The 27,704-nt window shown below is 31.5% G+C and overlaps 3 protein-coding genes across 4 annotated transcripts; 1 reads left to right on the forward strand and 2 right to left on the reverse strand.

Annotated features, from left to right (window-relative positions):
• Positions 1-525: 525 nt before the first annotated feature.
• Spase25 (Signal peptidase complex subunit Spase25) lies at positions 526-2,961 on the reverse strand. The gene is made up of 5 exons (XM_085193257.1): positions 2,790-2,961; positions 2,504-2,569; positions 2,144-2,277; positions 1,448-1,600; positions 526-773 (listed from the first exon to the last, which is right to left on the reverse strand). Exons 1-5 carry the CDS (start codon positions 2,808-2,810, stop codon positions 590-592), a joined length of 558 nt encoding a protein of 185 aa, XP_085049383.1. The 5' UTR covers positions 2,811-2,961; the 3' UTR covers positions 526-589.
• A 379-nt stretch (positions 2,962-3,340) lies between these two features.
• Positions 3,341-20,748, forward strand: Set2 (SET domain containing 2). 2 transcript variants are annotated; one of them, XM_085205939.1, is made up of 20 exons: positions 3,341-3,671; positions 3,952-5,668; positions 5,969-6,097; positions 7,008-7,307; positions 7,855-7,945; positions 8,523-8,675; positions 9,236-9,456; positions 9,813-9,958; positions 10,350-10,486; positions 12,058-12,176; positions 12,516-12,731; positions 13,313-13,511; positions 13,703-14,010; positions 14,737-14,842; positions 15,025-15,172; positions 15,404-15,514; positions 15,905-16,008; positions 16,307-16,465; positions 16,955-17,245; positions 17,600-20,748. In XM_085205939.1, the coding sequence occupies exons 2-20, from the start codon at positions 3,966-3,968 to the stop codon at positions 17,756-17,758; spliced, it is 4,800 nt and encodes a 1,599-aa protein (XP_085062065.1). In that variant the 5' UTR covers positions 3,341-3,671; positions 3,952-3,965; the 3' UTR covers positions 17,759-20,748. The 2 variants fall into 2 exon arrangements, with proteins under 2 accessions (XP_085062065.1, XP_085061987.1); XM_085205861.1 differs by having other exon boundaries at positions 3,341-3,606.
• A 591-nt stretch (positions 20,749-21,339) lies between these two features.
• Positions 21,340-23,368, reverse strand: LOC146541191 (outer dynein arm-docking complex subunit 4-like). Its single transcript, XM_085190571.1, has 3 exons — positions 22,745-23,368; positions 22,252-22,512; positions 21,340-22,061 (listed from the first exon to the last, which is right to left on the reverse strand). Exons 1-3 carry the CDS (start codon positions 23,249-23,251, stop codon positions 21,804-21,806), a joined length of 1,026 nt encoding a protein of 341 aa, XP_085046697.1. The 5' UTR covers positions 23,252-23,368; the 3' UTR covers positions 21,340-21,803.
• Positions 23,369-27,704: the final 4,336 nt, after the last annotated feature.

Genomic DNA, 27,704 nt, shown 5'->3' on the forward strand with positions numbered 1-27,704 from the left:
ATACACTTCATAGGTCAATTGCATAATAGTTTAGGCTATGATTATTTATATTATTTGCTACGGACCCGCGCGTGACTTTGTCCGTTAAAACCACATAATTATTAATTTACAAATCTGTATTACTTTCTTGTTTTAATAACATAATCATTTAAAAACTAAAATTCTGCAAATTCAATAGAATAGTTATTTTGTCGAAATTTCGTCGAACAAAATTCTCTATAATGATAAAGCTTTTTTATTTATGATCCAACTGAAATAAAACAAACACCAAATGTTAAAGGAATTTTGCCAAAATACAATAGTGAAAACTGCAATTTCAATGGGTTTAACATTTCCTGAACTTTTGTCGCTTTGTCAATCAAAGTCAACATTTTAAAATATATTATTCACACTAAATTTATAAATTAAAGAAGGAACCATACAATTGAATGAAATTTATATTTAATATAAATATTATATATGTGTACGTTTCATATTACCAAGGTCCAGAATATTTAATGGCACATTTGAAATAAAACAAATATAAGCATTACACATAATTTATTGAGATTAAATTACATAGTATGTAGTATTTGTGCATAAAAGACAATCACTTTTCCTTCTTCTCAGCAGAAAGCGAGTTGTAGAGTTTAGTAATTTCATTTATGATAAGATTTTGGACCACTGTGCCGTTGGTGTCAATGAAATTAGCAAAAGATTTGTTGATAGAGGCTTCGCGGGACTTTCCATTAGAATTTCTCATCACCAATACTAACTTGTATTTGTCATCATGCCTAAAAATGTAAACAATATATAGAAAACTTATTTTTTAATAAAATAATTATTTTTTAATTAATCTTGGAAAAAATACATTTCAATAATTATTCAATAAAATAAATGAATAAATTATCTATTCTTAGTTCATCTTATTTATAATCTTAGTCTTAGCCTTTTTAATTATAGTTTTACCTTGGTGACAACATAAATTTACTTTTTTATTTTAGTTTTTCATGTGGCAGAAAAAACAAAAGATTTAATAAAACTTGTTATAAAAAAATAAGAGGCCGTCGTGGCGCAGCGGTACAACGGTGTGACTGTAACGCAACGGTTGTGGGTTCAATCCCTTCTTGAGGAAATGATATATTTATTAACATCAATATTTTCATTTGTTCACTCTGGTGTCGAGGCAAAGAGCGGCATTGAGTTCTGCCTCTCAACACGCAATGCCCCCATAATTCGGTGGAAAGTAGGGAATGCAGTGTCTTAACACTAGGGTCTCTCTTCCTACCCGGCTGTGTGCAGAATACAATGTGAAACCGAAAAAAAATAAAAAAAATATATAAAAAAAATCATTTGTTTTTTTTGTTTTGTGTTTTAGTTAATTAATATCAATTATGGTGTAATAATATTAAAATAAAATAAATAAAAATAAACTTGTGAATAATATTTATTATATGGAATTACTTACTTTTTAACATAAGAACTTGCTTCCCAAACTCTGTTATTATTTCCAGCTTTTTCCTTAGCAACTACAAAAATACCCTTCTCCTTGAATGTTGTGTAAAGTGTTAAAATACTCATGAGGATAAAATATGAAGATACACAAATTATAAGGACCAATCTGAAACAATAAAATATGTGTTAACTCGAAAGTTGGGCAGATATTAAGTCTCAAGTTTCTTTTTACTAGGTTACTATCTTTGTCTCTCGCTGCCTGTGTAGAATACATAAGAAAATAAAAAATATATATTATGATATATATAATTAAAATTATTATTTTGTAATTATTTTTGTTATATAATGTATTTATATGATGTAATAGAATGTATAATATAAAATAATTATTGTATTACATAAAATGATGCGAACAAACAACATATCCACAATGGACAACTAAATTTGAATCTATGAACTGTAACTATTTTTTTTGCAGCTTTATGCTGTATGCGGCATATAGAATCCTGGGTAGGCAGAGAGAATCTAGGTCTATGATTTTAAGCATGATAGACGAGATTTTGAGACATTGTATAGTGAGTCATGGATCAAAACATCACACTTCATTTTACCAAAGCATGTTAATAAGGATAAATAATTTCCCTGATAGAAGGTTTACAATATAACAAATGTACCAATTAGATATTTCTGACTAATGAGAAAGACTTACTTTGATTGTGGGAAAGGATATAAATAGTCCCAAAGCAAAGCATAAAGTGCTACTCCAACAGCCAAAGCGCAAAGGAACAAGCGTCCATCAATCAGTGCAAAGCTTTCTTTACATTTCAATTCTCCAGTAAAAACCTGAAATTAAAATATACATAATTGTAACAGATTGATACATAAGAAAAAAATATTTTCTTGGTATTTAATAATGTAATAAAACAAACCAAAAACAATGATTTAAATTATGTAGTTCAAGAGGACGAAGCCGCGAGCGGGTCGGTAGTTTTTATATAGAATTGGAAGAAACTACATCATCAAAATAGTTTAATTTATTATATTTTATAATGTTCAGTACGTATATTACCTCTCTAATAGCATCATCAATTGCGTTTTTAGCAGCTGCACCGTCCCATTTGTTAATTTTAACTACCTAAAAAAAAGTTCCAATATAAATTATGTCTCCTAGCCTCTTTTTTTCTTAAAAATATGTTATACGAGTATATTTATTATCACATATAACAAATAATTAAATTGCTTCTTATAATGTATTTCCTTCTAATACAAAAAAATGTGTGTATCGGAATTTATGACGTGTCTTTCAAATACACATAAACATAAGCAATCGATATTATAGTTTTATAATTTCTTACCTCTGGTGTTTCATTCGTCATTTTTTTGAAGAAAAGTATAACTGTTTAGTTAGAAAGCCCTTCAATATGCTTTTTTTACAAATTTACAAGGTACAATCTAAATAAATCTCTCCTATTACGATTTGTCAAATAATATCAAAATCAAAAGCCGCCAAGTGACACGCAATACAAATTTTTTACAGATAAAGATAAACGTAAAACATCTACAGTACAGTACCGTGCCGATACTTTGTGAATATTTTTCTTATTTAATATTTTAAAGATATAATAGAAATATCATAGGTAAGTAGAATCTTCTACTTGTTACAATAATATTGCAATATTATAATGCAATTATTTTTTTATTATCCTTTAAAATATTTTATAAATAAAAAGTATCGAAAATCTTAATATATTATACACTGTACTATAAATAATTAATTTAAGTTCTTTTAATTCTTATATTTAATTTATAATGTAGTAATTACTGTTATATATTTTTTTATTTGTATTATGAATTAATAATACTATCCCATGTATACATGGCTTTATTTAGATCGATTCCATTTCGAATCACTTAGTTACTATTTTATATATTTTTAAAGAATATATTATTTTAATGGTTACGATAAATGTTATTTTATAAATTTAATTGTATTAACCTACGGCTCAGCAGAAATAAACAAGAAAAATAAATAAGTAATTTATGCACTGGCACTGACAATTTGGGCACAACAAAATTAATGATGGATGCCAATTTAATAAAAAGAACCAATGGATTGGATTTATAAAAAATGAAGTAGTTGTCGCTAACATATTGATATATTTGTGACAATTTGTAAGTTGGCTATTTATTTTCATTTCCAATATTCAACAATATAAGTAAAAGTTGAGAGAGTAATGGTACGTTTTTATTTAGTTAATAATAGTATAAATTTAAGGGCATCGAACCGGTGGTTACGCTGTTTGACTATCTATTGACTTAAAAATTATTCACTATTTAATAATTATGTATTCAAAAAGACGTGCTAAATTTGTATATCTATTACAATTATCGTTTACACCAAAACAACAATATGGCATTGACAGAAAAGAAATAACGATTAATGATCGAAAGAGGTCACTGAGTTTTGGAACTCATGCATGTTTCTTTCCTGATAATAATAGTCTCTTATTTTTATAGATTGTTTGCCAAAAATGGCAAAAAGGAAGAAGGCAGCTACAAATGCGCCGTCTCGGCGATCAGCTCGACGCGGGAAACAAGCACAAGCCGCAAACGCTACTGAAGGCGAGACGTCCACTTCAGTGGACCCAGTGCCTGAAGCATCCACTGAGGAAAATCCTCCTTCCGACGTCCCAAATGAAGTGTCTAATAAAAACGAAAAAGAACAATTAATATTAGAAGAACATAAACTAAAAACTGGTCAAATTAATCTCACCCCAGTTGTAGCTTTACATAAAAAATTTGGCAAATATCGTTGCTTGTTCAATAGTGATGATCATTTAAGTAAAAAATATGACATAGGCAGTGATAGTGAAACAAATAGCAGTATTGAAATACGAGTTGTTGATCCATGTGCGAGCTCCGAATCTGATGCTGCTTTAGATAACCAGTCTGATACAAATAGTGGAGCTTGCTCTAGTCCTTTAACTTTCCCTGCCAATCCATCTCAAGCTAATTCAAGAGAGATGTCACCTGCTCCTGTTGAAAATATCCAAGAAGATATTGTGATAATAAAAGATAATATAAGTGATCACAAAGAAATTGTAAAAAATACTATTATAGAGGAAACCAATCATGAAGACAACAATGTTTCTGAACAAATAATGGATAATTTAAAAAACAATGTTGAAAATGAAACAGAACAAACAAACTTGATAAAAGATAATGAGCAGGATGTGACTTTGGTAGAGCATTTAGAATATGGTGATGATGATGAAGTTATCACAATAGTCCAAATTGTTGAAGATGATAATCAAGAACTATATTATAATTATAATATAAATATAGAAAGTCCTAATGAAGCCCCTCTCCAACATACAGAGGAAGATGTAAAAGTAGATCAACCAGAGGCTGATATACAAAATAATTTTGCAAAACTAAATCTCACTCCATTGGAATCAAATCCAAACTCACCAATGGATTGTTCAGAAATTGTTGAAGTCAGAACTCCTCCTTGTAACACTCCTGATCCTCAAATTTTGAATGATATATTAATAAGACCTGACCCAAGCTTAACACCTAGTTCTACCTTGTCCGATGATAGCAATTCATCAAGGGTGACAGAACAAAACCCTAATTATTCGAATGATTCTTCCGAATCATCACCAACAGGGGTAAGACGATCTAATCGCATAAAAACCATAAGTACAATGAAACAAAAAACAAAAGGTTATGGCTTAGTAAAAACACCCCTCAAAAAGGCTTTAATTACCCAAACCAAATTAAAATTAGAAGAAATGGGTTCAGACAGCCAGGAAAAGTCAGAAAATTTGCAAAATAATACTCCCTTAACATTTCCTGTGCCGTCTGAAATGCCAGTTAAGGTGAAGTCTCGATGGAGAAGATCTAGTGAACTGGAAATGGGGGCAAATTCACCAGCAAATTCACCTTTAGCTAGTCCTGGCTTACCTCAAAAATTACCATTGTTGGAAGAAGCACCTAAAGAGCCCGAAGAGGAGCCCATAACACCCTTATCCAAAGAGGCATATGACAAAATTATTGACGAGAGACTAAATCAGTATCAGCATTTAGAGGAAAATGAATATTTATGTGATCGTATGGTCAGTAAGGAGACAAAAAAGATGATCTGTGATTGTTTTATAACTAAGGATGAATTAGAAAGAGGGGAGCTGGCTTGCGGTGAAGACTGCTTAAACAGATTACTTATGATTGAATGGTAAGATTAGTTTATATATACTTCATATTTATATGGCTTTTTATTTCTTCTTAATATAAACTAAGCAGCTTAAGCTGTAGGTAGGCTGTAACCTAGTGTTATGATACTATGGTGTGCGTTCTTGAGAAGTAGATGTAGAATGCTGATTCTCAATGTGGCACTTTGTCTGCTAGAGTGCAACCATTGCATATAAACTCAGAGGCAGTCCCACTGTGAGATGGCTCAAAAAAGTATTTAATTTGTATATATAATATGGTTATATTGTTGCATAAAATGTATGTAATTACATTATTTTCATAGTAATTCAAGATGTCCAGTTGGTGACAGATGTACAAATAGAAGGTTTCAAAAGAGAGAAAATGCTCCATTGAAGGTGTTTTATGCTGATAAGAAGGGATGTGGTGTTGAAGCCAGTGCAGATGTTACAGGGTAATTTTATAATTATATTTTTTTTCTTTCTAAACATCTCTTGGTACAGTGAAATGTAATGTTTTGCTTGTTCTGTTGTGACTTTGTACAATTTATATACACAATACTTATTGCATATTATATGCAACATATTGCTCATACTAGGGCAGCTATGGCGCACCTGAACAGAATTTGATTGAACACGATGAATATTGCCAGCCAGATTTTTTTATGTATATATAATTCTTAGCTTATTAAGTTTATTTCTTTATTTAAATCATGAGACATTGGTAAATTTTCATTAGCAAAGTTTATATATTATGATAATATTTGTTATATTTCATGCACAGTTGTATTAGTAACTAACTCTTTTTGGCCAGCTTTAACAAGGAGATTATCAATTTCTTTTTATGTAATATTTTTTTGTATATTGAAGAGGCAAGCAGCGCGAAAAATAAATATATGTGTGCTGGCTAGATGCTACCTTTTAATTAATATTGTATAACAATTGAAAATTCATTTGAAATAAATTATTGCATATATTTTATATAATCTTAACATTTGAGTAAAATTGTAGTGTGTAATTGTAGCTTCAAAATTTATAGTATAGCAAATAGTCGATATTTGCTTACATGTGGTTTTTATCATATTAAAAACAATCATTATGCATTTTGAATTGCGTTTTCATTTTTTTTCTTCACGCTCTATCCCGCATATTTTAGAGTTGGTAGAGGGAACCTAGTGTTAACATTCTCTGTTCCTCACTTTTCATCCAATTTTCATTGCATTGCGTATTGAGTGGCGTAATTTATTTCCTTGAATAGGAATCGGACCCACAACCGTAAAGCTTACAATCAGACGCTGTATCACTGCGCCACGGCGGCCTTAGTTATTTTTATATTTTTTTCATTTTATACATTTTTCTTTGCAGAGGAGAATTCTTAATGGAGTATGTTGGTGAAGTGCTCGATTATGAACAGTTTTATAAACGTGCACAGGCTTACTCTGATGACAACAACTTGCATCACTATTTCATGTCTTTGAAGGGAGATACAGTCATTGATGCCACTCTTAAAGGAAATATATCAAGATTTATCAATCATTCATGTGAACCAAACGCCGAAACGCAAAAATGGACAGTTAACGGAGAATTAAGAATAGGGTTCTTCAGTAAAAGAGATATTCCTGCAGGAGAAGAAATCACTTTTGATTACCAGTTTCAAAGATTTGGGTAAGTTATTATGATGATTGATTGCTAAAATCGTTTAAAACTAAAATTCAATAATTTATTAGGTATAATGCTTAAAATTAAATTAAATTATTATTATTATGGTTCAATTGTAATGGTCAAAATTTTATGTAACTGTAAATTAAAAAAAAAACAATATAACTACAATTTTTTGTTATCTATAACATATTAGTCATACTATAGAATAAGCATTAATAAGTCTATTTTACTCTCAAAATCTAATTTCCAAACAAAATCAAAATTTTATATATATTTTTTATAAAAATAAAAAAATATATAGAATTCCCTTATTGTAATTTATTAAAAAAACTAAAATGTTTTTTTTCTACAAATAATAGAGATTTCTTATTTTCTTTTATGTTATTCACACAGTACGAAAAAGAAAATTCTTTGAAACAATAAAAAAAATTCACAGTGACAACCAGCTAAGCCAAACATTTTATTAACATCAATTTAACCTTTTTAATATTAAAATACAGTAAATAAAATGTTATTCCATGCTAAAATATTTCTTCCCCATCGCATACAGTAAGGTGGCACAGCGTTGCTACTGCGGAGCTGAGAACTGTAGAGGTTGGATCGGAGCTGAACCAGACTCGGATGATGATTATGATGAAGAGGTTACTATGTTTACTTTTTATTTCAAATATAATAATATTATTTCCCAACTATTTTGCTTATATTATTTCCAAAATGTTGTGTGCAATTTGTGATATTACATATCAATATGTTGCAGTCAAATCTAAAAAAGTTTTTATGTAAAAATACGCAAAATCAATTTCATATTTACAGCTTATCAAGTATTGTTTTGTCTGAAAATTGTTGGTTAATAGTTTAAGCGGTTATCTTTTAATCCATATCTAACTTTGTGCTAAAACTACTTTCTATAACCTATACTCTAAACCCTAGAGTATCAACACAAAATTTATTTTTAATTTTACACAAATTTTTATTTTTAATATCTGTTCTAACCAATTAAAATGACTCCAAGACAATTTTTAATAGTGTCTCTTTTGTTAGACTATTTTTAATAGTAATTTTAAGAATCAGAGCCTATACTTTAAAATGTTTACTAGTACTGTAATAGTACTTTTGATAGATTAATTACTTTGACTGCCATATAAACAACATATTTCTCTTATGTAGTCTTACTTGGCTATCTAATAAATAAATTATGAATATTTTTGGATTTTCTAGGAAGAAGAAGATGTATCAACATCCAAGTCAGGTACAACGGAATGTGCTGAGAGTCGTACAGACGATAGTGCACAGCAGGCGCGGCCGCGACGCAAGCCCAAGCGAGATAGGAAGTATAAACCCAAAGCTCCTGATCTGGTGCAAGATGCCGATGTTAGTTGGATTTGTGATTTTTTTATTTCATATTAGTAGACAAAATGAGCTTTGGTTAGTTGTACAGTTTGCTTGACGAGTAGTGACCGTCCTGATGTTAGGCTCTGAACTTTTGGTTCAGTTCAGTAGACAACCACCAAGAGTAAGAAAAATTATAAAATGAAATGTAACTGCAAAGCACAGTCATCTACAGCAAACTATTGGGCGACAACGACTCGCATAGAAACCCAGTGTTATATACACTGGGTCTGGGTGGTTGAGAGTGGGTTTCTATAATTTACAAGCTTTGTATAATATTGGTTATTTCATCATTAAACATACTGTGATTAAAAAATAATTTAATATTAAAATTAACAAATGAAATATTATATTACATATTCATAATGCATTGATAGTACAGACCATCGTATACATCAGTATAATATGGATATTAAGTATTTTTACTAAAGCAATTGTTCACTTTGTTTTTTGACGCTACCCCCCTTGGATTAATACTTTTAACTTTAACCAAAAAAATCGTATTAATGTCTAAATATCACATCACAATATTATTTTACTAGATTGAAGAAGACCTGGAAGCGTTGACCCGTACAGGAGTGAAGAACCAAGCGCACACCCTCCGTCTGTCCCGTACGGTGGTGCGAGCCAAGACGCGGCGCGCGCAGGCTGCCCTGCTGCGTCTGCTGCGGGACGCGCACCTGCCCTGCAGGAGACTGTTCCTGGACTACCGCGGCCTCAGACTGCTGGCGCCCTGGTGTAATGATGCTCCTCTGAGCTTTAAGTAAGTTGCCTATGTTTTATGAACAAGACCTAGAATCGTTAGTGAACTTAAGAACCAGACGCCTGAGAGACGTGCATCTGTCTAGCGGGGTGTAATGATGTTCCTTTGGGCTTTAAGTAACTTGGTTATGTTTTATAAAGTAGACAATGAAGAAGAAGAAGAAGTTGGAATCCTTACAGGAGTGACGAATTAAACGTCTGTATAAAAATGTGAATTAAAATCACTAACTATATTTAACAAAATTAATGTCCAACAGATTCAGAACAGACATTTTAATGACAAATAATGACTATTCTATCTACTAAGGTAAACATAATGAAAAGTGCTATAAGTTTTTGCATTCAAATTTGTTTCAGGCTAGAAATGCTCCAAACAGTGGACCGTTTACCCATTACAAATAAAACAATGGTTCAAGAGAGTAGATTCTTTACAATTGTGGAGCGATGGCTCAGTGCAAGCGATGTTCCTACACCAGATAGTGTGTTCATTGACGAGGCTACTGGTATGAATATATGTTTATTGTATTTTTTAATATTTAGAAATATTGTGACAGAGTAGGATAGCGTCTATTTGCAAAGGCGGTGATAGCGGACTTGATTTCCATTCAGAGAATTGATTTAATTTAAAAGCTTTATTTTATTTTTTACTCTAGTAGACATCGAAAATTGGTCGAGGAGTAGGGAGTGGAATGTCTTCTCTGCCCATTCCACATTATGCGGGATACAGCGTGATAGTTTATAAAAATGTAGGAAAAGAAAAAAAACTGTTTAGTTAATATTAAATTGCCATTTTAATTATAATACAATTTCCGAAACTGATCATTTTAGTTTCATTTTGATAAAATAATGATATGTGCGTATGTTGACAATTGATACAAGTAATGCTATTTTCAGGTTTACCTATAGAACTTCCAAATAGGACGGCTGAAGATGAAGCCGCCCTAGCAGACAAGGCTAAAGAAAATACAGCAATTTCGGATAAACTCAAAGATCTGTGTAATCAATTACTTGAAAGATGGTCTACTTTGAAGGTAGAAATCAGTAAAAATTATCCATACCTATATTATAAATTCGAAAGTAACTCTGTCTGTCTGTCTGTCTGTCTTTTACGCAATCAGGGTCAAGCCGCTAATTTGATTGTAATAAAATACACATATAGAGATACATGAGAGTACCGGGATGAACATAGGATACTTTTTTTTCTTATATTTGTAATATTGTCGATATATACCAATATGTTTAAATACATTTTAATTTGACATGCCATTTATTCCGCCATGTTAATAACAATTGGCTTGCAGAGTTTGTTGTTTTAAGAAAACGTCACCCAAAGTGAGTTTGCTTAATGCATACATGGCGCGCGCCGATATATAATTGATCTATAATTTGATATTCATCCTTATGAAAATAAATATTATAGTCACTTTTAGCATTTTATCTAGATGGAAATTATAGTTTACTGTATAACATTCTAATAAATAAGGAGATGTCACTGATTCGAAATGGCCTAGCCTACGAGTGGTATAGTATGACCGACGCGAACGAGCAGATGACTTTGATGGTTTTGTAAATTTTTATATATTTTCGAATTACTTTTATTTTTTATGTAATTATTTGCAGCTTATAATTAATTTATCTCAGTTCGGTTATCTATACCGATGTTATACACTTAAAATATCGTAATTTTAATCATATCGGATTTTATTTAATATTGTTCGCAAAAATTAATTAATATAGAAAAATGTTTAGTACGCGCGCACGGCAAACTTTAGGTACTTTTTCTAATATTAAGAATTTCCTTTAGTTACTTTTACTTCTTTTGTTTGTTCGTTTCGGTTACTCAGATATTTTTTCTAATAATAAATCTCCACTTATTATTATTTTTTAACTTATTTTAATTATTTAGGCTTATATTTTCGCGGGCGTAGCCGCGTCCGGGCCCACTAGTTTAAATATAAATAAAAAGAGTTAACCAAAGTATGATTGCCCAATTGAAGGGAAAATTGAGTTTTGGATTTTTTTTAGTTCAGTATTAAGATATATCTTAATACTCTAAATAAATATATAGGTATTATAAGAATCCAAAATCACAGAATATTCTTTATAAATATTCCCTGACTGTCCATTTTAATTCTACAATAAAATAATAATATAATTGTCCGAAGAATTATAATTCCTTGCATTCACTATTTATAAAGTACATTTTGTAATGCTGGATTTTAATAAAACTAAGCCAATTAAAAATGGTAAAATTTATATGCAGTCTCGCATCTCATCCAGAGAAATTCCTTTCTTTGCCTAATTATCTATATATTACAAAAAAAATATCATTTATCAAATATTTTCACCAAGAGGAGGCCTAGGCTCAGTTATTGCTACTAATTTAACGATTTTCCAAATTTTCAAATGAATTCTTTTACCATGTTAATATATTAACATTTAATACGTATTTGGAAACTCAGCCTTTTGTAAGCTTTTCGGTAGTCCATGGTTATACATAGGCTTCCCAAAAATGTACAATACTATAATGTACATAATTAATTTGATTAAAAAGTATTATTTAAAATGTATAAAAATGGCTTACAATGACTAACAATTCTAGGAAGTGTTCAAAATTCCAAAGAAAGAACGCATACAGCAAATGAAAGAGCACGAACGTCAAGCCAATGTTGAGAGGAGAGCGGCAGACTCCAGCGGAACGAGGGACAGGGATCGCGACAGGTTTATATATTTTAATTTTTTTGTCTTTTTTAGATTCATTTTGTATCTCGCGTATACCTGGCATAGACAGGATGAGATGACATGACATTGGTTGTTGAGTGACGGTTCACTCCGGCTAGACAAAGCGTGGCGTTGAGTTCCACTACTGAAGACATAACGTGTCGAATTCACACAAGAAGTGTTGAACTAGGAGTGTCTTCTGAACACTAAGTTCACACTACCTATTCTATATATGCGGGATGTATAGTGAAGCTGAAGGAAACATAAAAACTTAAACAAATATTTGTTTAAGTTTTTAATATAAAATATTTTATATTACATTTATTATTTAAACAACAGGGATCGTGAGCGCGATCGCCGTGATGACCGTGAGAGACGAGACGAACACCGCGAACGTGAGAGGGAACGAGAGAGGGAAAGAGAGAGGGAGCGAGACCGCGAGCGCGAGCGGGATAGGTACAGGGAGCGGGAGAGGGACAGGGATAGAGATAGAGAGAGGGATGACAGAGATAGGAGGAAACGGAGGACCAGTCCGGAGGGCAGGCGAAGTATTAGGTTGGTAATGATTAGTGCTAATACTTCTGTTATGTTGTATTTAATTGCTTCATTTTTTGTTTCCCTCTATATACTATTTTTTTTAGCTTTACACTGTATCCCTCACATAGTGGAGTAGGTAAAGGGATACCTGGTAATCTAGAGTTAGGATACTCCATTCCCCTTGAAGACATTTCCGTTGCCCATTTTCCGCCGAATTTTGTTTGTTTATTTATTTAGAAGATCTACCAACAATTGATACAATTATAACATACCATTAGAAGTAAAAGAAACTAAATAAATCAGTTCGTATTTGCTCAATCCTTTACTGGTAGGCTCCACATAATAACTATTTTTAAAATAAGTAAGAAACAGTAGCTTAAAAACGAAAAATCATAATTTTAACATGCTAAATAAAATAAATAATAATTATAAAAAAATATATAATTATAAATTATAAATTATTTAAATTAAAATTGCGCCTGTCTGCCTGTTTGCCTGAATATTTGTGATATATGAAAAGTGCCTTTTTTAGTTAAAAATTGTACAAAATATAGTAAATAAAAAATACTTGATTTGTAGAACACTTAATCCTGCCACAGGTTAACAGACAGAGTACTAGCTGCCGTACCGCCAATGAGTAAAGAGGAACGACGTCGTGCGTTCGCGGAAGCGGCCGCTGCTGCGGATGAGAGTAGACGTCAAAGGGATAGTGCTCAATGGACGCATACCCATCCACATCCGCACCCGCACGCGCCTCCACACCCCCATTACGGTCATTGGCCTCAGGACTTTACTCAGGTAGGTTGGTTTTAGAATTTTGAGAATGGCAAGGGTGCAGTGGAGGTACATATTCTATCTAAATATTTTAAAAAATAATTTTTAGATATATGTAAATAAAAATAAGAATATAAATCTTGTTTTCTAAAATAAGCTCAACTTACACATTTGTTGTTAATTGATATTAAATAAGTAAAATAAAATATTTTTAGATGTTCCCGCAAGGTATGATGCCTGGTCCACAAAACATGATAAATGGACCTCAAAACTTAATGAATGGGCCCCAAAACCTGATGAATGGACCTCAAAATCTAATGAATGGAGGTCCAAACATTATGACCGGAGGCAACATGGTGTCCATGGTACCTCCTGGAGTTCCAGGAGTACCTGGCATGATGCCTGGAGTAATGCCTGATGGGGTAATGCCACCTGAGTGGGTGGGGCCTAACGGAGAGTTCCAGGGTCCCCCTGGGTTTTGCCAACCGTTCCCTGGACCACAGTTCTGTATGCCACAACCTAAGTGAGTACGATATAATTGTTTTTTTTTTTTTAATTTTATATAAAAGTGAACATAACCAGAATGTATAAAAAATAATGTAAAAGCCTTGTTTTGCTTCAAGCAATTGCATTGCAATGCGATAAAGAGAGAGTTATAGAAAAAAAAATGTAATAACAATAAACATAAAACATATTTCCATATGTTCATAGTTTATATTTATTAATATATTTAATTTAAAATACATAAATATTAAATACATATTTGTTTTATAATCTTTTTGTACTGGAAATTGTTTTAAAATTCCCACGCATATCCTATGACAATACAATAGTAACCATTCACTTTTAGATGATATTATTTTTTATTTTAAATGGTGTTTGCCTAATAGTGTGCATTTTTCAAATATATGTGTATTATTTTTATATATTATCGGAGTAATGTTTCTTCTTTTTTTTTAATTTTTTTAACTTCACGCTGTATCCCGGACATAGCAGGGTATTTAGAGACTACCTGGGAACCCACAAACTCCCATAAAAACACTTACACTTACACAGCACTCCGTTCCCAGTAAGACACTCCGCCAGTTTTCGCCGTATTCTTGAGGCATTGTATGTTGACAAAAACAACATGAAGTTGTTTTAAGAAAACTACAATTATGATACATTAAATACATTTAAACATGTTTTCTTTAGTTTTTTAAATATGTACTATAGTGTTTATACTAAATAGAATTAAACCTTTTTTCAGTATGATGGGTATGAGTGGTTTCGGTATGGGCGGTTTCATGTTCGGTCAGCAGATGCCGTTTCCGCCGCAGCAGCAGCCGCCTAACATTATACCAGCTAACCAACCAGTTAGTATAAGTTTTTTTTAATTATATTTATTTTCACGCTGTATATAGCAGGACTGAGGGTTAGATTCGCCATCAGGAGATTGTCAATTTCTCGCTGGCACTTAGCAACAGAATCTCTTGACACTATGTTCCCTGTGCCTGTTTAAGAAAAATACATTTATACTTAACAAATATTTGTTTAGTTGGAAGCACCAACAGAGAGCGACAAGGAGCCAGTACTGCCGTCAATGTGGCGCAGTGCGTTAGACCCGCGCGGGCGCAGATACTACTACCACGTGAAGTTACGTCAGCCTCAGTGGTTGCCGCCCATGCCGCCGCTACCGTCACCAGGTATTTTTATATAGTTAAAAGTGATATGAGACTTGTTAAAGGATTTCAAACGATTGTACGATTAATTCGAAAAATTACGTTGTACGATTGATTCGAATTAGCAGTGTGTGCAGTGGAACCTCGTGTTACCGCCGAATTTTGGAAACATTTTGCAGCGCACTTTGTGCCCCTGCGCCACGACTGGCCTCAGCAGCAGTGTCATTTAAAATAATACTCATATTATATGTACAGATGAAAGTTCTTCGGAGGAAGAAGCTGAACCAATGACTGCTCTCGAATCTGCGGTTATCGGCCGGCCGGTCAAAGGCAAATTTGTTGAAGGTGTTAATGGAATTTATGAAGGTATGTATACGTATTTTACAAATAAAAATGTTTCTTGCTTTCTAGGCAGACGTAAACAAGGGATTTGTCGCTCTTTATTAGTGAATATTAGTAAAGTAGTGACTTTCTCTAGTGAAACTTTGGTACTAACTAGAGTAGAGCAACTTAGTGTAGAAATTACGAATGCTTTTGTTGCAGTGTTAAAAAACGCTTTGTCTTTTTAAATAAATCGAAAAAATGAAAATAATTCGTTCTCCCTTCCTTCAATTGGGACTCGAACCCACAACTTTACAATCAAATGCTGTGCCGCTGCTCCACGAGTTTTATTTCTGTCTTATCTTAAAAGGTTTGGTCTGGTTTAGTGTATGAGTATTTAATATTTATTATTAACTAAGTTTTTTTTACATTTAGTGATAAAAGAAGATTCTCGAAATGGCTTAATACCGGACCACGCTCTACTAACTATGAAACCAAGAAAACGAAGACCAGGATTAGTGTCAGAGAGGCCGATAAGTGTAAGTCATGAATACAATTTGCATTGCTATTATAATTATTAATATTTTAAAATATATAGAAATTCAATATAAACAAAATTTCATAGGCTGAATATACACTCGTTTTGAAATCGTTCCCGTTTTGTATATCATGAAAGAGTTCGAGCCAATTGACGTTTACATTTCCAGAGTGATTATTTAGAAATTGGTTATTGGTTATTGGTTGGTTCTTTTGAAAACAAATTAAATTTTAACGCGATGCACATATCCGGCTCGGAACAGAGACGAGCAAAGACTAATGTTTATTTGTTATTTATAGCCACGTACCGAAGAAGATAAATTGGCGGGTCGTATGGAAGTTAAAAGGTATAAACAGACTAAAGAGAAGCTACGTCGGAGAAAAGAGAGGCTATTACAGAGGGTACGCCTTTTGGCATCCAAGAAAAGGGGTAAAGAGATCACGCATAAGGATCTTAAGGTATGAATATTTAATATATGTATTCACTAGTACTAGTTTTTTTATTACATTGTTTCTTAATTTTTTTTTTATTATAATAAGTTATTATTTTTCTATCAATAGAGTAATTGATTTTTTATTTATATGAATAATTAATTTAAAGTAAATTTAAATAGTATAGGAATACACTAGTGTGTTCTACCTGTGATATGCAGGGTACAGTGTCGAGCAAAATAAATATAAATTATAAAAATACATAACGACTTTTGTGGGTTCGATCCCTACTCGAGGAAGTGAAATATTTATTTACATTTATATTTCCATTTCTTCGCTCTGGTGACGAGGCAAAGCGCGGCGTAGAGTTCTGCTACTCAACGCGCAACACCCTCCAGAATTCGGCAGAAAGTGGGGAACGAAGAGTCTTATCACTTAACACTAGGTTCCCTCTGTCTAACCTGCTGTGTGCGAGATACAGCGTGAAGCTGAAGTGTCTTATAAATTATTTTCAAGTTTGTCGAGTTGGACGAAACGGACACCGAATCAGAAGGCGACTCTGACGATGGCGTAGACAAGATCAATTTATCATCACCTCCAAGGGATCCTTCACCAGAACCAGTTTCTGCGTCAGCTCCACTATCAGTTCCACCTGCAGACCCTGAGGAGAACGCCAGGAGGATCAAGGAGCAGTTCCGCAGCACTATGGCCAGGGTTATGGTGCAACATCTGAACCCGTATAGACATTCGGACGCACCGGCTGGGAGGATCACATCTACGGCCGATTTTAAACATTTGGCTAGGAAGGTTTGTCTAATTTTAAGTTAATTATTCAGAAATTTGTATTGCCAAAGTCAAATCAAAATCTATGTCAGAAATTGTAATGTAATCTATATTTGATAGTTTATACATATTATCAATTATATAATTGATAATTTAGACAAATGTATATTTTAATGCACTATCCCTATTTATATTAAACATGATTATTCAAAATTAAGCAGGTAGGCAAGATTTCGATACAACTAAAAAGGGATTATGAATCGAACTCACAACCGTTGCCTTTATAGTCGGACGCTAGGCTGTTGCGTCACATCGGCCACTATAGCTATTTAGTTAATATTATAGTTAAATATATATTTTCTCTTATTATTTTTACAGCTCACCCACTTCGTAATGTTAAAAGAATTGAAACACTGTCGATCAGTCGAAGAATTAATAGTAACAGACTCTGTCAGATCGAAAGCGAAAATGTTTGTGAGAAAATACATGGCGAAGTTCGGACCTGTGTACAAAAGACCTCCCGAGGAGATTGAATAGCGGCAAGTTAGCCAGCTGAAGGCCGCTATAAGACATATTATGTTATAGCTACGACCTTCTGCTGGTGTAAGGCCGTTTGTGAATTATGTTACACCAATTTTATAACTTTTTAATTTATGGTTACATTTGTGATACCCACTATCTAGTATGCAATACGTATGTATGTATACGTGTACGTGTGTATATATACTCATGTTTTGCAATTTTCACACTTAGAAATGTTAAAGGAATGTAACAGCAAACTTTATACAAACACAACTTTGCTGTGTTAATAATTAGATAATTGTTTTATATTTTGAAATGTCATGTCACGAACATTATGACCCCCTTCCCACCCCTTGTCACACTTCGTCGACTCTCTCAACTAATACGTGACGTCAATACGTCTGACATCATTTAAGGATGGATCAGTTCCATAGGAACTTTTAGTGTTGTCAAAGTGATTTTGTGATGTGAAAATTTGTGTTTATATTGTGATAGTGAAGTGTCACTCAGTACTATGATATATATGTAATTAAGGTATTTGAAGAATGCTTAGTGAGTTATAAAAAAGTGTTCTAATTAATCAGGAAAGATATATTTTACTATAATTTGTTGTGAATTGAAATTGAGTAGATTCAAAAACAAATTTCCATCAAATTACCTTAAAAATTGTATATTTTTGAAACACTAACACATCTATTGGGATAATTATTAAGATAATTCTACAAATTCTAAATACTATAGTATTCATTAGTTAAGAATTTGATGGAATATGTGTGATTTATGTAGGTCATGATTTATAGAGATGTATTATGTATTTCAATTGCTAGCACATTTAATTTCTATTTTCGAAATAAATCAAATATAAAATTTAACAATGAAATATGCTTGCTTGTAGACAGTTATAATATTTATTATTTTAATGATGATAAAAAAGATTGAAAAAAATTAAGCATTTAATTAAATAAATCTTAATAAGAGAGATCTTAAATCTTAGTCAATCTTATCATAATAAATCTTGATTTATCTTATTTGAAAATTTTTACATGTTTATCAACAAGAAACAATGAACTTTCCAAAATATTGACAATGAATAGAATCTTTGATAAAATTTAAAATCAATTTATTGAAATTATCTTGATTTATGGTTTAAATTTTTTTTAAAAGATTTATTAGTTACAAATTCCAATTTATTCACATTATAACAATTATTTGTTGGAAATTCAGTTATCTTATGATTTAAGAATATATATTTTTAATGTTTCTACATATTTACACTACCATTGTGCTATGTGTACACTAGATTATTATAAATTGATTACAACTTAATTTCCACGTTATAAAGGTGTAAATAAATTGTATTAGTGTTTTTATTAGCACTTGTATTTAAAAATAATCTTGCTTTGAGTCTATCGAATATAATTATATTTATAGTTTTTTTTATTAAATGGATTATAATGACACATTAGTAGCAACTTTCCTATCATTTGCTTACTGTAATAACCTCAACGTGTTATAATGTCGAAGAAAACAGGCGCGAATCAAACACACTCGTCTAGAGTGGCGTGCATAATATTTGATATGCGGACGTAAGCGTTACTTTGTGTCACATAGAAACAGGCTAAGTAGATAGTTATTTACATTTTAATAGTAAAACTATAATAATACGTTTGTGTTAGTCTTAAGAAACAAAAAATCAAACTATGCATAAATAGTCAAACATATTTTAATTTTGTTTTTAAACGGTAACAAAGATAAATAAAAAAGTAACAATATTAATAGCAAATGTAACTTGATCCCCTTCAACAAATTGAAATTATTTCCAACCGTAGTCCTCAACTCGTGCCTTGCACTCACGGGTGTGCGGGGGAGGAGGCGGCAGTGTGTCCTATGGCACATATCGTACGCGTTCCTCGCGACTCCAATACTTCATAACACGTTACGAACATCACAGTATGAACGCGTCGTGATCGCTCTGAAATTAGCTAAGAATATGAATCTTAAAATGAAGTCGCCGCAAACATCAACAGCTATCTTCAGGGTGGCCGCGACTCGTCGACCGTACTGTATACTATTACATAAGATGTACATATTGAATTTAAGTAACAGAATAATGTAAGGGACTCCTCATTTAGCTTTATTTTAACATATAATAGGTTAAAGATACTTGCACTAAGTTATTTATTCATGATCTCCTCGGGATTGAATTGACTATAAGCAAATATCGGGACTCGAATATACTTATATGATTGTATGATTTCAAGTACAGTATTACTGATAGAATATAATTGTAATTTTTATTAACATTTTGCAACATCTTTGCATTTTTTTGCGGGACAGGCAAGAAAACGTGATGTTAAAAAACGATTTTTTCTTTTTTGCCATGCCTATGAGATATTTTAAGTATATTTTCACCATTATAATATGTATTGTTCATAATCATATTGTATGCTACTCAAATGCTACATGTGCGTATTGTAGATCATCATTGTATTGGTAAATATATAATGTTTTAATGTGGTTACTTCTTGATTATTCTAAAAGAGTTCAATGTTAAAATATGTAAAATTTTAAACTTGGGTATTAACTTCTACCATTATCAAAATTTTTATATGAAAGAGTATGAAGAAGGATTACTCATGAAAGAGAAGAATTCTAAAAGGCTACAGGTGAAAAATTCGCTACATTTGGTTTTTTTATATGTATTTTTTTTATGTTTTGTAAATGATTTTAAGTCAATGATATTTTTTTTTAAAGTAAAAATTATGATTTTGCAGTCTATATGTAAGAAAGTCGCTATGTGAAGTAAAATATTTTAACTTTTTATAATAAAACTCATTAAGTCATATTTAGTAATTATTGTAAATATTGTAAATAGCATTCATTTAGGTTGATAGAGAATGTACTGTGTAGCATAGTATGAGTTGACATAATATAAGATTTAATATATTAAGGTGTGGCAGTGAGATCGATGCCGTCAGAACAAAATAAATTTATTTCTTTAAATACATTGTTGTTTTACTGATAGAGATGCCTACATTTCTTATTTATACTTTTATGTTATTATTTAATTGCACTTATACATGTCTTGGTCCTATTTACCATTTCCGTACACATTGGGTCGTTATCCCGTTCTTCACATGTCTGTAAATTGTGCAGAAAAAATATTAGTGTGGTTTCCGCTCGACGGAGTTCAATGAATAGGATGGGGTTCTAATCAAAACATTTTTCTTTCTCATTATTTTTAAAATAAATAGGTAAATATTAAATTTAATTTATAAATTCATCCATTAGCAATATACTATCAATTTAAACAGTATTATATAATTGTTTGGGATTCGAACTCGCAATTGTTTATTTTTTTTATATATTCATTTATTTATTTTACCATATCTCATTGAAACAAGGTAGAGTGGGCAAAGGTCTGTGCACAACTGGATAGCGCTACGACGGATCAGTTAATTATAGAGAACTGACTGAGTAATTTTGAATAAAAAATATTTTAAATGAGAATTAAAGGAATTTAGGAAAAGTATCAAGTTATTATATTGAACAATATAAGGTTAATGAAATAGCAACGTAGAGGTGTAAGTGTTTATTTTTATTACTTATCTAGTATCTACGTACACTAAAAATAAAACATATTTCAATAATAAAGCTTAGTAGAGTTAATGCTTTTGCAACAATGTGTTTATATATATAAGTAATTAAATAAGATATGTATAAATAATTATGTAACCGTATAATATATAAGTAAATGAATTAATTCATAGCACTACCAATAACGGACTAAATAATGGAAGTAAATAATAAGTTAGTGTGTTGATGTTTTAAACGTATTTTATCGTAGGTAATGAGCCATCAACGTTCTATCTGATGATAAATTACAGAAGAAATGAAGAATCCGAAATAGTGTTAAAGTATGATATGAAGCAGCAGCAGCATGCTTATACATCTTTTTCGGAGTTAAGTATTTGTATAACATGTAACAGTGTGGAGATTTTTTTTTGTAATTTTGAAGGGTTTTGAAAAATCTGAGCTTTGGGTACACCTATTTTTTATATTAATTTCGTTTGGCTGTTTGTTGTTGCCTCCAAAATTCTTCTCTATTTTCCAAAAATCGTATGGCTTCTTCCGCTTGCTTCATGACAATATCATTTTTCTTGTCAGCAATTGCCAAATCGGGATTTTTGAGCAAGTTTTCTAGGTAAATCTTATCTGACATAAGTTGACCCAAAACAGGCCTTGAAGATTTTACCGATTTTCGTTTTGCTGTTTTCTTCACTGGCTTTACAGCGCCAATTGTATTTTCGATGGCTTCCTGAAATAAAAAATATATTTTCATGTATTCAAAAATATATTTCAGTTTATTAAAAAAACCCAACAATAGATACACTAAATAAATAAAAGACAAAGTAAAATTTAGAAATATCGATTTTGTCTCTTGTACTTCATCCTTAATATTGTAAGAAGTTAAAGTGAAATACTTAAGTGTAGTACAAAAATATTACCTGCGCTTTTTGAACACCGAGTCTAAATTCATTTAGATCTGGGCGTGCACGCAGGCCTCGATGATAGTGAACTAGGCTTAACTCAAATTCACCGCAATAGTAAAGAGCTTCAGCCTTCTGAAGCAATGCCTTTGCATGTTTTGGATCAAGTTTAAGAGCTTCTTCTGCATCTTCTAAGGCTTTACGAGGTTCTCCAAGTAGAAGATAGCATCTACTGCGCGCAACAAATGCTGCTTTTTCTTCAGGTGCCAATTCGATAGCCTGTAACAAACACCATATTATTATGTATAGTTATTTTTTGTAATATGTGGATTCTTCCCACGTATAGCAGGGTAGGCAGAGGGACCACCGATTTTTTCAAGTTTTCATGCATTGGATGCATGCTTGTCATTGTGCCATTAATATTAAATGTACATAGAGAGTTGTAGCTAAAACTGTTTACATGTATTTTTTTAACTTGTCTATTTTTTTGTTAGTGTCTAATCCATACTACCTTATCAACAAATGTCAAAGCTGTCCGATAGCGCTCTCGCATCATTTCGGCTCGAGCGAGGGCTAAAAGAGTCCCGGCATCCGCTTCAACTGGTATCTGTAGAGCACTGCTTCTCTCAGCTTTATCCTTCATATTGAGAGATAGCTTAATATCCTTCGAACCCATTACGACGGCTGCTGCTCTATCTTTGTCCGTGTATAGTTCTTCCTCACGTCTACGTCGCTCACGTTTTGGCTTTCGACGAAATCTCCTTTTTTGAGGCTGTTCAGATTCCTTCCTTCCTGTAGCTGAGAATTTATCTTCTTCGATAATGGATTCCGCCTTTTCCACGGGCACGGGCGCTCTCTTGCTGATAGAGGCTTTAGGAATAGGAAGCTCTTCCTCATCATCTCCAACACCGACCCGTACGAAACTTTGTAAAAATTCGGCATCCTTTGTCGGACCGAGGATCGAACGGACTTGGGCTTTCGCGTTATCTTCGCTTTCTAAAGTTTTCAGCACGGACATGTTGGACGTGTTTTGAATGTAGGTTTGTTATGTAATATGTAGGTGTCTGAAGAGGCATCGATGTCGACGCCCGAGCCGTGGTCGCCATGGTGACCGAATGTGTTTTCGCACCCTCTTACTACCGTTATTCACGCTAGTCGAGTGTAGAAAAAAAAACTTCTTGAATAGCTTTTCGTTTATTTTAATTGTCTAGATATATTTTTATAATGGTATAATGTTATATATTTGTTAATATATTATTTTTATATATTATTAGTAATATATATTTATAATGTTCCTTACCTTGTTTAAGGACACTAAAGCTCTCTCATAATGACCACTCTTAAAGTGTCCGCTGGCTTCATCGCGGAACTTTTTTGCTTCTATGGGATTGCTGGTTTGTTGCTCTGGTTCCTTGCCGCGGCCCATAATTTTAATTTAACTAAAATATTTTAAAATGGATTAATAATTTAAATAATATAGGACGTGAGGATGTCGTGGCGCAGCGGTAAAAAGGTGTGACTGTAACGCGACAGTTGTGGGTTCGATTCCCACTCGACGAAGTGAAATATTTATTTAGGTTTATATTTCCATCTCTTCGCTCTGGTATCGAGGCAAAGCGCGGCGATGAGTTCTGCCATCAACAATTCGGCAGTAAAAGGGAAACGGAAGTATTTAAAACATTGGGTAATGGAGCATTAACACTAGGTTCCCACATTGCCTTTACCTACCCTGCTGTGTTCGCAATAGAGCGTGAAGCTAAACAAAAATAAACAAGTTATTGTTTAATAATGATTATCTAATATTATAAGTGGATATAAAGTTCACCTATTTGTATTAAAGTAATATATTCCTTATTCCATATGAATACTATAAAACAAAAAAAATATCTTCACAATTTAATACAGGTATTGCGTACAAGAATTAATTTATCGAAGGTAGGCCCATCGATTATGCTTGTTTGCCTACTAAAATTGATTGATAGCTTCGTTTTTACCCTTATTGCTACATATTTTACCAAAGCAATAGATTTATTTTGGTAAATATTTGTGTTATCGACATCATGATGGAGTGTTGTAAAAGAAACCAGTCCCAATACTATTAGTATTATAAATTTGTCTATTTTTAGTTTTCCATTTACTTTATAATATGATCAGATAATTTTAACTATTGTGTTCAAACTGACATTACGAGAATATCGTGAGCAAACACTATTTATCTCGGAGGTTATCGCGGAATCTGCTGACATTGGTTCTAAATATCACTGGTACTTGGTGGATAGTGCCGTACGTCCCTTCCAGGGTCATACGAGTATGAATCAATATCTTTATATTTTTAATTTCATTTGTAGTTTTAATTTTTGTCTTATTAAATTATTGTTTTGTTTTATTCAATTTTTTTATTTTTTTTATTTTTAAGATAAAATTTTATGCATATTTAAAGAGCAACAATATGCACCTTCCCCCATTATAAGTAGATATTAAGCAAAATCATATTCTTGACCAATTAAAAGTAAATTTAACTATATTTTGCAATATTTATTTATCTTTTTCTAAAAAGAACAACAAACTATTACGTCTAATGGTTATTTTAACGGTTGCAACGGTCGTTAATGTGGTTAGTTACGTCACGAAGCTAATAAACGAATTGCTTCGGTAACGGGGGCCATAACTTTGGCATTGGCCCGAGCTTATTATAGGAAAATTATTCATGCAACCGATGAGCTTATGAAAAATTGTTGGAACTTTTTTAACATAATGCAGACTGAATGAAGTTGGTGCATTCTTGTTTTTTTATTTCATGTTTCAGAAAGTCTTGCTAAATATATATACTACGATTTTTTTTATTGCATAATATATGTATTTTACGTATAATTTTTAATAATTTTATCCTTTTTATCAGGATATAGTAAAAAGTGGTTGCAATCCTAAGTTCATTGAGCTTGAAATTAATAATTGTATCAACCGTAGATAGTGCGTACACTCTCTTAGAAGCAATATTAGGTATATTACTCTTTAAAATTGTTTTTCAGTAATTTTCGTGACACCGTTATACACAAGTACTTGATAGAAAGCAATGTATAATTTCTATAACACGATAATTTCTAAAATTCAAAGGTTAAAAATAAACACTATATTATAAATACATATAAAAAAATTGTCGAACGTAATATAGTAATAGTTCATAAATACCTGGAAAATTGTAAAATTCTACAATACTACCACCATACTATCTACTACCTATTAAAAATTTTGACGAAGCCCATGTCTCCAGACCATCCAATAGTTATTTCTAATTCAATCAAACACTAAATGCATATGTATTCATTAATCAGACGTGGTCACATCCAGAGCTTTAAGAGTTCATGTTTCTTATGACAATTGTTAATATTTAAGATATTTCGTATATAACAATAACAAAAACTTAGTAAAGTCTATCTGATCTTAGAAAATATGATTTTAGAAGATTAATCATATAAAATATGGCTAATATCAGTTGATATTATCGTTCGGTCTACTTACAGCACGCGAACGTTCCGTGACTGAAGTCCACAAAAATAATGAAATTAGATATTTCGATGCTAAAATCTTTTATGGCATCCGTACTGAGATAGACGTCGTTTTGCTGAAAGAGTATTAATACGTAATGTTTATTGTTCAATTTATATGTTAGTCCACGTTAGTGTATAAATAAAAGTAAGGTAGAGTAAATCTAGTGTTAAGATACTCTCTGTTCTCCACTTTCCGACCAATTTGTGTGTTCAATGGTGTTCTTCATATTATTTACAAATGAAAATCATTATTTGAAAATGAAAATAATTTATTCTACCTAGTGCAAATCAAACCCATAACGTTGCGTTTACAGTCAAATCTTTTGTCGCCGTGCCACGACAACCTCACATATAATTTTCTACAAAATAGAAATACTAAGAGTTGCAAAAAATTATACGCTGTGCAAATTAAAACTTAGCAATTTTTTTTAAGATGAAAGTAAAAATAAATTAATTTTTAACAAAAAAACAAAACCGGTCACAAACAACGAATTTTAAAGTAAAAAATAATTTTACATAAAGTAAACCGTACTTTGTTTGATCTTTTAAACAAAAATAATTAAATAAAGATTTTATAATTTTGAAGTCGGTGTCAAGCTAATGCAAACAACAACCTTAATACAATATCAAATTACTAAGCCGTTTGTCTTGTTTAAAAAAAACAGTACAATTGATAACCTCCTTTTCTAACAAAAGTCGGTTAAAAAAAGAAAATATGAATATAATAAACAGTATCCCATAAGACAGTTAATATTCATAATAATAGTTGGTTCAGCTATTAGGGATGGTTTATAAAGTTATTAGCCTGCACTTACGACGCTTTACTAAATCTAAGCTATAAATTATAATTAAATGTACTAAATATCTAAGTACAAGAGTAATTATAATTATAAAATAAATATTAAAAAATAATTATAAATTTAAAAAATACAACTTCATAGAAAACTTACCCCAAAATACATTTAAAAATTATTCTAGCCTAATAACAGAACTTTGTTTGTAAAAGAATATTAATTAGTTTATTAATTCGAAAGTTAAACAAAAATACAGATATTGTATTTACGAAAAAAATATTACAGCAGATACAGAAACATTACGACCGCCCCAATCAAAGGGTTGTTTATACTGCACGGACGGGCAGTTTGTTTTGTAGAGAGAGTCTTGAGTAACGTCGACTTGTATATAATTAGCATAAACAAGCTTCAAACTGTGGCTTTACTCACAATATATATATATATATTTTCTTTTAATATTTTTCTAGATTTTTTTTCTTTTAAATATTATTTTTGTGGTTTTTAAAATTCTAACGCTAAAAGCGAACTTGAATGAATAAACAACAATTGAAATTGTGCTGTATATTATAATATTCAAATCTTTACTTATTTTAACGATATACATACCTACCTATTTTTTTTTCACATATTTTTTCAATAGTAATCTTCTCACTAATTTCAAGGGCGTGGTTTGGAAACAAGAACCGCTCTTTGGGTAACCAATTATGAAGAACGTGATCCTAGTCCCGACCATCATGTCTACAGATGGACACATCCCAACTGCGCCACGAAAATATTGTCAAAATAATATTAATATCTCTTTCCTCTGTTTAACAATAAATTTATCAGTCTCGCAATTTGGGCGTAATGGAAAAATAATTTTCATGAAAACTTTTGTAAATTATAGTTTCATTTATTTTTTCATGGTACGATAATGTTTCTTTAGATACTAAGAACATAAAAACGATTACGCACTATAATATAACTCGCCTAAATTGAATAAAAAAGTATTATAATTAAAATAATAGTTTTTTGAAAATTATAAAAAAATATTTGATTCATTTCGTCGATAAAAAAATATGACAATCTACCAAAATAACGGAAGATAAGCGGAATAAATAGCAATTAAGGATGTTTTACTTCCTTATAA

The sequence above is a fragment of the Heliconius melpomene genome, chromosome 1 (assembly GCF_056956725.1).
Source record: "Heliconius melpomene rosina isolate 202511_hmr_F chromosome 1, ASM5695672v1, whole genome shotgun sequence".
Taxonomy (NCBI): Eukaryota; Metazoa; Arthropoda; class Insecta; order Lepidoptera; family Nymphalidae; genus Heliconius; species Heliconius melpomene.